We start from the raw sequence: 14551 nt of genomic DNA, 5'->3' as shown, positions 1-14551 counted from the left end.
GGTAGCCTAGCCGCGGTGGTAGCCTAGTCTTCAGAAGGTAGCCTAGCCGCGGTGGTAGCCTAGTCTTCAGAAGGTAGCCTAGCCGCGGTGGTAGCCTAGTCTTCAGAAGGTAGCCTAGCCGCGGTGGTAGCCTAGTCTTCAGAAGGTAGCCTAGCCGCGGTGGTAGCCTAGTCTTCAGAAGGTAGCCTAGCCGCGGTGGTAGCTCCACCAACTCCATGATTTTTTCATTGATTGCTTGAGCCTTTGAGCTGTCTGCTGTCTTCCTGCAGTTTTCAAATGCGTGTTCAATGTGTTGCACCGCGGCTAGGCTACTGCTTCTGAAGGCTAGGCTACCACCGCGGCTAGGCTACCTTCTGAAGACTAGGCTAGCAAAGGTTCTATGAGGTAGGAATTGTATTCAGTTTGTATATTAGGGAACACCAATGGAAAACGTGTCTATTATTTAGGTGAGAATGTGAATGTAGGCTATACAAGACTAATTGTTTACAAGGAAAACATGCACTTTTTGTTTTTCCATGTCAGTGCAATTTATTTTGAATTCTTATGCAAAACGTTTGATGGGCTTTATCACAACCTACCTCATCCTCATGCACTAAAAGTAGCATAGCCCAGCCCTTTTCAGTTGCTTTATTAAGCATACTAGTGTAGCCTACTATGTGCCTTGTATCATTCTGTTTATCTGCAGACTAAGCAGCCATTTGGCACTAGTTTCTGTAAAAGTTCTATAAAACTTTTGGTTCTTTAAAAGTCTTTATTTTTGTATTGACTGATGCACAAGGTGCACTTTATTTTTGACACTTTTTTGATCTAATTACTCTTAGGTGAGCCTTTTTTGTTTTCATAAAAGGAGGCCAGATCTTGGCTAAAAAAAAGCATTGTGCACTGTATAACATATTCTGTTTGTTAGAGGAAATAATAAATGAACATTTGAAGACTCAGAAGTGTTCTCTTTGTTGTGTTAACAATAGTGATGTAAGTTAGATTTGGTGAGATCACTATGGAATATTAAATCATCAATCTTTGCTCACTACATAGCCTTTCTTACCTTCAGGTGTGCATGAACTACAGGTTATCAACTGTGAAATGATATCTGAATGGTCTTTATTGTCATTGATATAGTACAGGTACCAAACAACGAAATTTGGGAGGGGGAGCTCCCCTGGTGCTAGGAAAGAAAAAATAAAATAATAATAATAATATCGGTATCGGTATCGGTTATCGGCCACGAGAAGCGGGTAAATATCGGTATCGGTATCGGTTGGAAAAAATGCATATCGTGCATCCCTAAACAGAAGTTAAGCTAAAGCAGCTAACGTGTGTTTTTTGGGGGGGCATGGTAGGGTCGGGGAGGGCATACAACGTATACACACAAACAGACACACACACACACGCACACAACATGATATCGCGTCATATCGATCATATCGTCATATCGACCTTGAATCGAATCGAAATCGTATCGTGACTGACATTGTGACATCGTCAAACATTGTATCGTCATACAAACAAATCGATATAATATCGTATCGTGATGAAGCTGGTGATTTACACCCCTATAAGCAACCTGTTCTCAAAATAATTATGCGGGTTCCTGCAGGTTTCAACAAGTTACATTTAAGACCTTTATAAGACCTATTGAGCAAGTAGTGGTATTAGACTCACATTGGTTGATTCTTTTCAATAGCAATGCTGGGTGATCTGTTCTGTTGCATATAGAACAATGATAATGTAAGTTAGCCTACTCTATCAATTTCTTGATTCATTTCCATTGCATCTCAACACATTACTAGATATAAATAACAGAATAAACTCACACACTTACTTACACTCACTTACACTGCATAGCCTACATACTGAGATATGGCTAGGGTTGGGTACCGGTAGGTACCGGTTACTTTACATTCGGTATGTACCCGTACCGAATCGCAAAGGAGATTTCGGTGCCTCATTTCGGTACTTTTCTATCTCGCTCCGGTGTCAACTGGTGACTCGTGACGTCACATCGCCTGTTAAATTTCCACTCAGTGAAAGCAGCGAGTACGGAAGGATAATGAGAAGGTTGCTAATAGCAACTTCCGCTAGCGGGTTGGCATAACGCGACGCTCGACTTATGGGTGCGTTCCGTAAACTCGTTCTGGAATTCTGATCACCACTCGTGGAATGCCTTCTGTCCAATTAAATGACTTGCTCCCCTTATGACGTCGGACCCAGTGTGCGTTGCGACGCTCTCAAAGCGAGTTTACGAACGCAAGCCTTTGATTGGACAGTGCACTCCAGGGTTCGACGCGTCTGTTGATGACGTAGTGCGGATGTGTGGCTGCGTCTCTGCGAGGGGGACAACATGATCGGGGATCTCCTGATATTCGGGTACTGTGTCAGATCATGTATATATACAGCGGCTATACACCCTGAGATGCCTCAGGAAGGAACACAGCAAGCAGGAGATACTGGTGACCTTTTACCGCGGCGCAGTGGAGAGCATCCTCACCTACGGCATCTGCAACTGGTTCTCCAGCTGCACAACAGCGGAGAGAAATGCGCTACAGAGAGTAGTGAGAACAGCACAGAAGATCACCGGCGCCCCCCTCCCCTCTCTGGAAGAGCTGTACAACACACGCTGTCTCAGGAAGGCCTCCAAGATCTCCAGGGACCCGACCCACCCTGGGCACGTACACTTTACCAGGCTGCCCTCGAAAAGGCGGTTCAGGACCCTGGCCGCTAAGACAAACAGACTGAAGAACAGCTTCTACCACAGGGCCGTCCAGGCCCTGAACACAGCAAAGACCTAAGTTCTGGGCCCTGGACAGTCTGGACGGATTGTATGGCAGCTGCTGGACTGAAAAAATCAGGTGTAGTGCTGAGGCACAAACATGTACATTTCAAGCCTGCAAACTGTGACACTTTAAATAACGTGAAACAATACTATTGTGCAATATGACAACCCTAGTCGACTATCTGTACAGTATAGTACAGTGGATTGTGTACATAGCCTTTATTTATGTAAACCAGCTCCTTCCCTTCTTGTGATTTTTTTAAAAGTTTTTTTTTTTTTCCTTTCCTAACACCAGGGGAGCCACCCCTCCTAAATTTCGTTGTTTGGTACCTGTACTGTAGCAATGACAATAAAGTCCATTCATTCATTCATTCATTCATATCATGTAGATATATCCTTATCCTACTACTGTGTCTGAAAAATCAATCGTCATGTCATCATGGACCAGAGAGGGGGAGGGGAGTAGTAGTAGCTGAGCGGCAACAGAGTTTGGATTTTGACGAGGTGGAGGGCTCCAGTTCATCAGAGTTATATTTCCTCTCGGTCTTCTTGGTTCTGGGGGCTATGCAGGCCTCTTCACTAGATCCCTTTTCTAAGAATATTCTGATGTCCTTGAGGGGCTGCCGAACAAGTGTGTACTCGTATTCGACATCAGTACCAACGATAGGCACCCCCAGCTTAATGGAGTCCCCAAGGCTCAGGAGTTTTATTTTCATTTATTTTAATTTGAGTGTATATTTAACTAATATATTGTGCCTCAGCAATAAAAAAGTGAAAAGCTGTTTAATGTTGTCGACCGTGTTATTATTATATATATATGTCATTTAAAAAAAATCTAGTAACGAATTAAGTACCGTTTTGGTACCGGTACCGTTTTTAAAGTATCGGTTAGGTACCGGTACCGGATAAAACCCAAACGGTACCCAACCCTAGATATGGCACACACACACACACACACACGCTATATTTACTAAAACACACACTGTTGCTACCACTGCAAGTTTGAAGAAATTCTAACTTCACATGCCTACAGTCGAATCGCCTCCTACGGCAATTATCGTACCGTGGCCTCTTGTCTTATCATTTCACGCAAAATATCGGGGTTTTGGGCGCAGCTTAACCAATGTCACACGAGCAATAAGTGTGCAAGTTTTGTTCTATATGTTGTCTCTCATCTGCACGCGTCGTATTCCCACGCAGTGGGTCTGGCGACAATAATACATTTTCCGGTCTGACTTTTTAAATAAAAATAAAATCGATTCTAAGCACACAGAAGCCATTAAAAATAGGGATGCTCCGATTTATCGGCCACCGATTTAAATCGGCCGATTTCACTCCAAATGACTCGATCGGTGATCGGCAAAAATGGCCGATCGCAAAAACCGATCTTTTTTTTTTTTTTTTTTTTTTCCTGGGGAAGACAGATAACTGAACAGAAAACATAGGAGGACGTAACAGTATGTAAACCACGAAGGCCACGTCTTTTATACAGCCATATCGACTGACTTGGGCTTCAGGCCCTAACTGGGTGATAGGCCAGACCTTTACTATGCCATAAAAATGGGTCTGCGTTTGCTTGGTGCCTAATGGATCAAAACTTTTGTCTAAAAAGCAAAAAATATGTAGGCTATCCAGTCAGTAGGCCTACAGTTATGTATTTTTTTTAAAAATCGGTATCGGTATCGGTATCGGTTGATCTTGAGGAAAAAAAATCGGTGATCGGTATCGGCCCCAAAAATCCAGATCGGAGCATCCCTAATTAAAAAGGTTTGTTTTTGAAAGTCTCGCCCTGTGTCTGATCCTGATGTTATAGAAGCAGCGTAGCAGCTAGGGGTGTAACGATACATCGATTCACATCGATGCATCGATTCATTGACTAACGATCTGATTACATCGATGCAATGTAAAAATATCGATCTATATCGTCATCTTAAAGATACACCTTTATTTTGAAATGGCACATTCTGCGTGACTGTCACCATTTCCGTGCAGCGCGCGACTAGCAGCGGCAAATTACAAAGTCAAAGAGCGCTGCACACTGTGTGTTCTGCATTTTGTGACTGCGGCGGAGAACAGCGAAGCGGTTTAAGCAGCGACTGCCAAGCCCGCCCACGGCCGACTGTGATTGGTCAATGCTCTAGTCTAGCCGACTGTGATTGGTCAATGCTCTGGTCTGTAACAAAGCATCTGTCTTATGAATGGGCAAAGGCTGCAGGTTGGACCTTACTTACTTTACTCCGGTTTGCTTGTCCAATTTCATTGGATAAACCTGAACAAAATTCCTATTGATAAAATCTACAGGTAAATCATTACTCCCGTAATCAGTGATCTAACATGACTGTCCAAGCATAGCCTTACCTTTCACCAATCAACACATCATATCAGATCAGTGCTTCCTAGAGGAAGTGTGATGGATGGCCCTATATTAAAAATGATCCTGACCTGCGTTCAGAGCGTAGTGTTTTGTCTCCTGAACATGTTGATCAGTTAGTTTTTTTGAAGAAAAACCTCCCAAAGAAGAACACTGGAGGATATACTTATTATATAACACTGGAGGATATACTTAACTTATTTTGGTTAAGAAGAATGTATATAAGATGTACTGCACTGTACTGCATTTGCACTTATTATTTATTATTATTTATTATTATTGCACAATATACTGTAGGTTAAATGGTGACCTTGGTTCAGTTCTAACTGTTAAAAATACTGTGTTTATGAGACAGTAAAAAAGTGAACGTTTACAAAAATCCTGCCTTAAAAAAGGGGGGACAAGTTCTTCCAGTTTTGTTTCATAGGACATTAATGTTTTAAAGCTGAATATCTCTTGTTTGTGAGACTAGTGAACGGGTCTATTTTTCTTTTTGTAACAGAAGAATACTGTATAATACAATATGATTTAAATGCTGGATACCTGGAAGAGCTCACAAATAAAATGGTCAAATAATATTCTAGTTGTTTTTGTGAGTTGATAATTGTGTTAGATTGGCATATGATATCGCGTCATATCGATCATATCGTCATATCGATCTTGAATCGAATCGAAATCGTATCGTGACTGACATTGTGATATCGTCAAACATTGTATCGTCATACAAACAAATCGATATAATATCGTATCGTGATGAAGCTGGTGATTTACACCCCTAGTAGCAGCAGGGTAGAAGCGAGGTAAAGGGGGACGCGAGACAGTCTCGGGCAGCGTTCGTAAATTCTCTCTGAGAGCGCCGGAGGGCACACTGGGCTCAACGTCATAAAGGGACCAAGTAATTTGATTGGACAAGAGGCATTCCATGACTGCTGATCAGATTTCCAGAGCGAATTTACGAACGCAGCCTAGGGCAAACCACTCGCCGACTCGTTTTTTTCATAACACGAAACTTGAAGTTGTAAAGTACCCACTCGATATAATAAACAACAGTTTAACGATACATATGGCAAGCACAAGCTTGGTCCCTAAAAAAAAGCTAATGCTGCAGTTTGGAAGCATTTCGGGTTCCGACCGAATGACAAGGGCAAGCCAGCCAATCTTGAAGTAGCTGTGTGTAAGATTTGCATGAAGAAGGTGAAAGAGGAGCGAGCAGAATCAGCGATGACTGCCTATTGTCGTGAGCCTGTAATTGATGAAGACAATCTCTTTCTCTGGAGGAAATCAAATGGAGCCAGCCGCTTTCCAATGATCGCAGGTGGCCCGAAAGTGCTTGTGCGTGTGTGCCTTAAGCTCACCGTCAGAGCAGCAGCACAGGAGGCAAAGTTGTAAGTCCGTTATGTGCCCTGCTGAAGCCTGAAAAAGTAAACAAAACAACAAAAATAAGCTTGAAGAATAGCCTAACGTTGCGGTCTGTAGGATACACTTTTACGGCCATTTCCGTTAGGCTACTCGTTACTAAATAACTTTTAGTTATTTTGTTATTATTTGATAAGCCTACTGGATGTTATAGGCTGTGCTTTTAATTTAATTGTACTGGATTGTAGCCCATAGATTTGTTGTTAATTTCGTTCCATTAGGTTGACAGACGCCAGAGAATTAATGTCATTAAACCACGGCTTAATTTGGGGAGGGTTTAACGGTTTAAATCTACTGTAGGTAGCCTAATTTCACAGCAATTTCAACATCACACAAAAACATGTGCACGACACTGTCAATATAGCACTTCATTGACCAGCAGAAGAAACACCTAGCCTATTAGCTGCCACTCAATTCCACAGCTGTGTGTGGGGGGGGGGGGGGGAATAAAAGACCAGTTTACAGAAAAGGTAATTGTATTATTGGCCGGGAGCCACGTGAATACAATTTAAAATCCTATCACAATGCAGACTAGGGATGCACGATATTATCGGCACCGATATTTATCGGCCCGATAATGGGAAATTAATGTTTATCGGTTTTTATCGGTTTTATAAACATTTTGCCGATATAGAGCCGATAATATGAAGCCGGAAATATTTCTGCTTCCGGTTGTCGCGTTCATGCTGCTGCGCCTGCGTACAGCCACGCAGTGTATAGACGAGAGCGAAACATGAGAGCTTCCCCGGTGTGGACATTCTTCACAGTTTCTGAGGCAGATAGTGCGTTTGCAATTTGCAACACATGTTCGACAAAAGTTCGGAGAGGAGGGCAAAGGTCTACGAGTTACAACAAAACGACACATCTTGTAGCGGGTAGATAGTAATATCCCTCCCCTGGCCCCTCTGTTTTCCCTTGATAGCTGACAAGCTAACGGGTGAAGTAGCGAGGCCTGCTAGCAGCTAGCCTACAACCCCTAGCCAGCAATGGCTAACGTTGAGGCTAGCGGACCTAGCACAGCTAGCGGACCTAGCACAGCCGAGACGTCAATGGCTAGCTGGGACACCCACTCTAAGTGCGCAGCGTGTCTGGGATTAATCCACGCCCAGGCCGCTGTTATCTCTACCGATGAGTGTATCCACTGTGCAGTGTTCCCCAAGAAACTTCTCCGCTGACGGCTAAGTCGCATGGCTAGCCTGTCGGGAGAAGATCCGCTGCCATCACAGTCTAACGCGGACATGTCTCCAGGTTTACCGACACCATGCTGGACGGACTTAGTGCCACATAGCCCTGACATCGGTTTCCCAGTACTGGATGACAAGGGAATTGACAGCTTTACCGCTGCTCGCTATTGTAATGTTCTTGACAGACACGGACACGACTTTACTGTAGACATGTAGTTTATTTCTGGTTGCTGGCCGCGACCTACGGCAACTCCGTTGGAACACGACGGATACAGAAAGCGAATCACATCAGTGTGTTAGTGTGGTGTAGTGAGACAACACACAGTATGTTACAGCTATGACCCTAGGAGAGACTCGGACAATGATGAGGTCGCACAACGCATCTAATTACTCTTAGGTGAGCCTTTTTTGTTTTCATAAAAGGAGGCCAGATCTTGGCTAAAAAACGCATTGTGCACTGTCTATAACAGATTATGTTTGTTAGAGGAAATAATAAATGAACATTTGAAGAGTCAGAAGTGTTCTCTTTGTTGTGTTAACAATAGTGATGTAAGTTAGATTTGGTGATATCACTATGGAATATTAAATCATCAATCTTTGCTCACTACATAGCCTTTCTTACCTTCAGGTGTGCATGAACTACAGGTTATCAACTGTGAAATTATATCTGAATGGTCTTTATTGTCATTGATATAGTACAGGTACCAAACAACGAAATTTGGGAGGGGGGGCTCCCCTGGTGCTAGGAAAAAATATATATATATATATAAATATCGGTTATCATATCGGTTATCGGCCACGAGAAGCGGGTAAATATCGGTATCGGTAGGGAAAAATGCATATCGTGCATCCCTAATGCAGACACAAAAGATATAAGAAGCTCCCCAAAAAATTGTCCCACAGATCAAGGAACTGGTCCTTCTATGACCACCAGTGCAACATCTACTAGGCTGTCTGACTCACATTACATAACACTCCAATGATGTGCACTTCTAATTGCCTTAGACCGGAACTGGAACAAAACAAGGTCAACCAGTGATGCAAGAGATACTGAAATAACTTCACTGTCTCAAAAATCTCAACCTGTAATACAAAGACAGTGACATATTAGGGGGGGGGGGGGGGGGAACCAGGCATTCCAACCAATAGAGACCAACAATGGACATGTATGACTCAGAATCCTAAAGGGCAACAATGGGCTGAAGGAGTGCCCTTCCCCACTCACCCTCAATGAGAGGAAGCATTAGCTCACTGTGAAACATGTCGGGACCAGAAGTCCAGATGGGTGAGAACAATCGGGAACGGAAACACCTACAGGTGCTCTCCAACCAAAACAAGGCACCGAATCCACAGTAGGAGACATGTTATAGGAAAGGTTGAAGGAATGTGATGAAATGTTCACCCTCCAGGGAAATGGCGCCAACAAAATCATTGCAGAAAAATGTTGCATTTATTTACGTGGGGCTCCCTTCATGCTAAGCTTTATATTGAGAGGTCATGGAGCACACAAGGACATTTAGGAGCACACACAAGAGACAATGTTTTTTGGGCTACAATTTTAATTTGTGTTACTTTCACATAACTGACTGCGTTATCTCTTAAAATTTCACTCACGTTACAAATTGTCAAGGTCTGACAGACAACCAACAATAAGCCAAGTGCAATTACCAATCAGACTCCTTGGCACTCCTTGCGTGCCCCCCCCCCAAAAAAGGCACTACCACTTATCAGAAGTCCTATTTGCAAGCCCCATAATGCATTCAAATCGTGCCGTGCCGGTCAGTGGAAAAGCGCCAAAGAACAGGGCGGACCCGGGTCGACCCTGTAGTGGAAAAGCGCCATAAGGCAGATGCAGTAGGCCTATATGTAAATTAATATGCATTTGTTCCACAAACTGAATGAAACATGTCAGCAGGGCATGACTGAACAAATGTAGTAGTTTACAAGTGTACACTTTTCCACATCACTTGCTGCAACACACTTAACCTAAGTCTTAAACCACACTGTATTGGTTTGTGCACAACGTTTGTAAGCAACGCTTTTCAATTGACTGTTAAATGTGCGCTACCCAAGTTCCAGCCATCTCCACAAATAGTTCTACTAGTAGATGCAACATCTACTTCTACTAACTGACACAGTTACGAGGTCTGCTCACATCACATAGGCCTAACACTGACAATGATGTGCCCAACTGCCTTAGACCGGAACTGGAACAAAACAAGGTCAACCACAAAGATCAATCTGAACAGTACGACCATTGGGTCAAGTGCATCCTTTTTTTGTTATCCTTTATCCTTTTTTAACATGACAGATGTACCCTAAAATAAGTGCACATAAGGTGGAATCAATATACCAACATAGAAAGTGGAGCTTAAAATACAGTTATCGACGATAGGTAATTTAGGTAATAACCCTTCTTTGTTTAGATTAAATATTAATGGGATTGACATTTGAGTAAGTGGATCTACTCCATAATGGCACATGCTGTGGCCTTCCATTCATCAATGTGGACTAGTGGGTTCCTAATATCGAAGTCAATTAGTCGATGTGGTTGAAAGCTCAGCATAGGCGCAGCTGCAGCATCCTCAGACAGTACCAGGCAATGCTAACGTTAGCTGGCTAGCTACGGTCATAGGACACATCCTAGGCATCACACGACTTAGCCAGCACTCAACCTGCAGAAACAGCAACCAGCAGCATTCAGATATTGTTGGCGTGAAGCTGTCAATTTCCAACGAGCTGCTGCTGGCTAGCGAGGTCCTCATGCTAGCTGACCTAATGTAAAGCATGTGGTTACATGAGACTGATATCCGCCTTTTTGATTGATCTTCTGCATGTTACTTTGTTGCTAAGATTCCAATATTAGGTGCAAAGTGTGTATGGTTAATAATGATTGTCCCTGTACTATGGTGTGCCGTGTTTTATGAAGGTTACAGCGGCGAGGCTGCACACAATAATGGCTATGGCTAAATAAATGGGGGTTGGGCTCCTGCTGGCAACATACATCAATGGTGTCCTCAATCCAGGCAGAATGAGAAGGCGAGTGAGCTATTTGGACTCACCTGGCTATAGTGAACTCTGAACGGTTTCAGATAATTGGAGCTGGTGCAAGGAACCACCTGGATATTGTTTATCTGCTCCATATTTGAGACTGCAAGCGGACCCGCCGGTGTTTCAGCACAACCGCTGGTCGTAGTAGAGAATGAAACAAATGTCTACGGATGTCTAGGAAGGACAAAATAAACACGTTTTATCAAGCCAAAACGTGAACCATGTTCATGACTTATCTGTGCAGTTGCTGAAAGACATTACATTACATTTACATTTTTGGCATTTAGCAGATGCCTTTAATCAAAGCGATTTACAAGAAATACAATTTGTCTAAGTAAGTGAATCATCTATCCATCAGTCATAGCAAGAAAAGGTAATCTATGCAAGGGCCAGGGGCCATTGGCAGTCATAATGCATAATGAAGAATTATTTTAATTTAAATGAATTTATTTTATTTTTATCATCAGGAAATTAAATGCATGTTAATTGGATTTAAATCTGAAGACTGACATAGCCAGTCAAGACCTTTCCACTTCTTGGCCCTGAAAATCTCCCTAATTGGTATGGCAATATGTTTTACGAAGGTCATTGTCTTACTAATCCAGTAAAGCTTTTTAGGTACTTTCTAGCAAACTGTAACCTGACCATCTTTTTTTCTGTTTTTCAGACTCCAAAGGCAAATGCAAAGCCTATAAGCAATACTAAACATTGACAGCTCTCTTATGCCTGCACAAATGATTAGATTAGATTAGAATCAACTTTATTTTCATCACAGAGTACAAGTACTATACAACAAAATGCAGTTTAGTGTCCAACCAAAAGTGCAAATAGTGATATAAGGGCACGACATAAATAGAACAAGAATGGTAGTGATAGGTGACTATGCAATATACAGTATGTGCAGAGGTAGTATTGTAAACATCAGTTTAGAGGTATATACTGTTATGGGCTATATACAGTTATGAGCTATGTACAGTTATGAGCTATGTACAGTTATGGCGCTTTTCCATTGACCGAAATCTGTTGTGGTATTTAAAAATGGCGGTTAGCGGTGAACTCTATGAACATGGGATGACGATGTTGTGATGATTTCCATTGACCAATCAACGATCTGCAGCGTCACACGTCACACACAGCCTAGCATGGATAAGTACCTTTCGCACCTAGTCAGGAAGGGTAAAACACTGCTAAAAGCAGTACGGGTACTACTCGGTACGGCTCGGTTGGCCGTGGAGAAAGCAAAATAAACCGGGCTCACACGGTACGGTACGGTAGTGGAAAAGCGCCATTAGGTAGCTAGTACAGTAAGGTAGTTTATGTACAGTATCTAATGTGCAGAACTATAAAAACATGTGCAATGTGCAATATACAGTATGATCAAAGGTAGTCATGTAAACATCAGTAGTGCAAAGGTTATAGAGTGATCACATTAACCAGGGATGAGCAGCCATCAAAGCATTGTCATCATAGTATTGGCATTTTTCACTGTCATAGCCATAGTATCCCAAGGTGGGGGGGGGATACTGAGAGTCATAGTCAAGTGGGGGGGAGGGGCAATAGTTCAGCGGGGGGTGTGGAGGGGGGGACTGTTTACCAGAGTGATAGCTCTGTGAAAGAAGCTGCTCTGCAGCCTGCTGGTACGGGACCTGAGGATCCTGCACTTCCTGAGTCTCTTTGAAGGTAGGGGGTCAAACAGTCCGTGGTTGGGGTGGGAGGTGTCCTTGATGATGTTTGCCACCTTCCGTCGACCCCAGGTTGCCTGGAAGGACTCGATGGAAGGGAGTTTGGTGCCAATGAACCTCACTATCAGTATTCCTGCAAGAATTTTCAGAACTGATCTCAATTGGCATCACTAGATATGATAGATTAATCCTGAATGGAGATTTGAACATTCATATCAATAAGAAGGATGACCCCAAAGGCATAGAGCTCTTGAACCTACTGGACAGTTTTGGACTTACACAACACATACACCAAGCTATGCATCAACATGGCAACACCCTGGACTTGGTAATAACAACAGGGCTGAACATTTATAACGTATCAGTACATGAAATGCCTGCTATCTCTGACCATCACTGTGTGTTTTTTGATACTAAGCTAATCTTAACAAAGACTAAATCAACTACGTTAGATATTGCTGCACCCCTTAAGGTTAGGAAGTGGGCTCCCCATGGTTGAGCCAGTACCAGTGTTAATGACAGCAAGAGGAAATAAAATGGAGGAAAACTAGGCTCACAGTTCAATGTGATATTTAAAGACGCGTGACTGCCTACAACAAAACAATACGCCTTGCTAGAAAGGACTACTTCTCCATGATTATTACAGAAAACGCTAGTAACTCTAGAGTGTTATTCTCTACTATTGACAAGCTAATCAACACTGCCCCCTCCGCAGCCGTCAGCAACAAAATGCGAAGAGCTTGCACTGTTCTTTAATAATAGATAACATCTATTAGAGCCAGCATCACCCCTGACGCAAACATAGTCGACATCAGTCATAGTCGACATTAGCAAACATAGTCGACATAAAATCATGGATGCAACTGAATTTTCTGAAACTCAACTGCAATAAATCGGAAATCCTCATCATCGGCCCAAAGTCCCTCACCCGTTCCACCCAGACATTCTCACTCAACAAAAACCGGAAAACTTTTATTTTCACAACAAGACTTGTTTGGCGCGATTGCAAGGTTTCACAATTCCCGACATGAGGACCTTTTAATGAAACAGTGTCACATTTATAGAAGTTTCCTCCCTACTCTTGCTTGACCAATCATAATCATCTGCGCCACAAGTTTTTGGCACATCTCTTACAGGAAGGGAAGGCCTTCCTTAGTGCTCGATTTCCCAGAATGTAGAGTGACAGACTTTAATTCTCAGCATATTTGATATAAAACTACAACACTTTCTTCAGTCTCTTCAGGAAGTATAGGCGCTGCTGCACCTTTTTAACCAAGGAAGAGATGTTAAGGGTCCAAGAGATGTCCTCGGAGATGTGGACGCTCAGAAACATAAAGCTGGAAACACGCTCCACCTCCATCCCGTTGATGTAGATGGGGGAGTGTTCACAGCGTCCAGTTTTTCTGAAGTCCACAATGATCTCTTTGGTTTTGCTGGTGTTGAGGGCCAGGTTGTTGTCACTGCACCATGCTGCCAGGTGTTGACCCTCCTCCCTGTAGGCCGACTCGTCGTTGTTGCTTATCAGGCCTATCACTGTGGTGTCGTCTGCAAACTTTATGATGGAGTTCGATCCGTGCATCGGTACGCAGTCTTGGGTGAAGAGGGAGTAGAGGAGGGGGCTCAGCACACAGCTTTGAGGCACACCGGTGTTCAGGGTCAGGGTGGAGGAGGAGCGGTTGTCCAACTTGACGAGCTTGGGTCTGTTGGTAAGGAAGTCTAGGATCCAGTTGCAGAGGGAGGTGCTAAAACCAAGGTCTCTGAGTTTGACCAGCTTGGAGGGGATGATTGTGTTGTCAATGAACAGCATCCTAGCGTAGGTGTTGCTTGTGTCAAGGTGGGTCAGGGTTAGTGAAGTGCCATGGAGATGGCGTCCTCCGTAGACCTGTTCTTGTGGTAGGCGTACTGCTGGGGGTCTAGTCCGGGGGAAGCTGGGTTTTTACGCGGTCCAGGAGCACCATCTCGAAGACCTTCATGGGGCCGGACGTGAGCGCAACAGAGTGCAACAGGGCGTACGTCCTTCAGGTTCGCTGCAGCAGAGTTCTTTGGCACAGGCACGATGGTTGTTCCCTTGAAG

The 14551-nt window shown here is 43.4% G+C and overlaps 1 protein-coding gene across 1 annotated transcript in view; it reads right to left on the bottom strand.

The window, feature by feature from the left end:
* nudt14 (nudix (nucleoside diphosphate linked moiety X)-type motif 14) overlaps positions 1–10908 on the bottom strand; it is a gene marked incomplete at its 3' end in the record, with an annotated part of 53484 nt that extends 42576 nt beyond the window's left edge. Inside the window, exon 1 of the mRNA XM_080549065.1 lies at positions 10807–10908. Within this exon, the coding sequence (XP_080405191.1) occupies positions 10807–10887 (81 nt within the window). The 5' untranslated portion in view covers positions 10888–10908. The remainder of the gene's footprint in view (positions 1–10806) is intronic.
* Between the last annotated feature and the right edge of the window lie 3643 nt (positions 10909–14551).

The sequence above is a fragment of the Nansenia antarctica genome (assembly GCF_963989245.1).
Source record: "Nansenia antarctica genome assembly, chromosome: 1".
Classification (NCBI taxonomy): Eukaryota; Metazoa; Chordata; class Actinopteri; order Argentiniformes; family Microstomatidae; genus Nansenia; species Nansenia antarctica.
The sequence above is the reverse complement of the archived record's forward strand: the minus strand, read 5'-3'. Positions and strand labels throughout refer to the sequence as shown.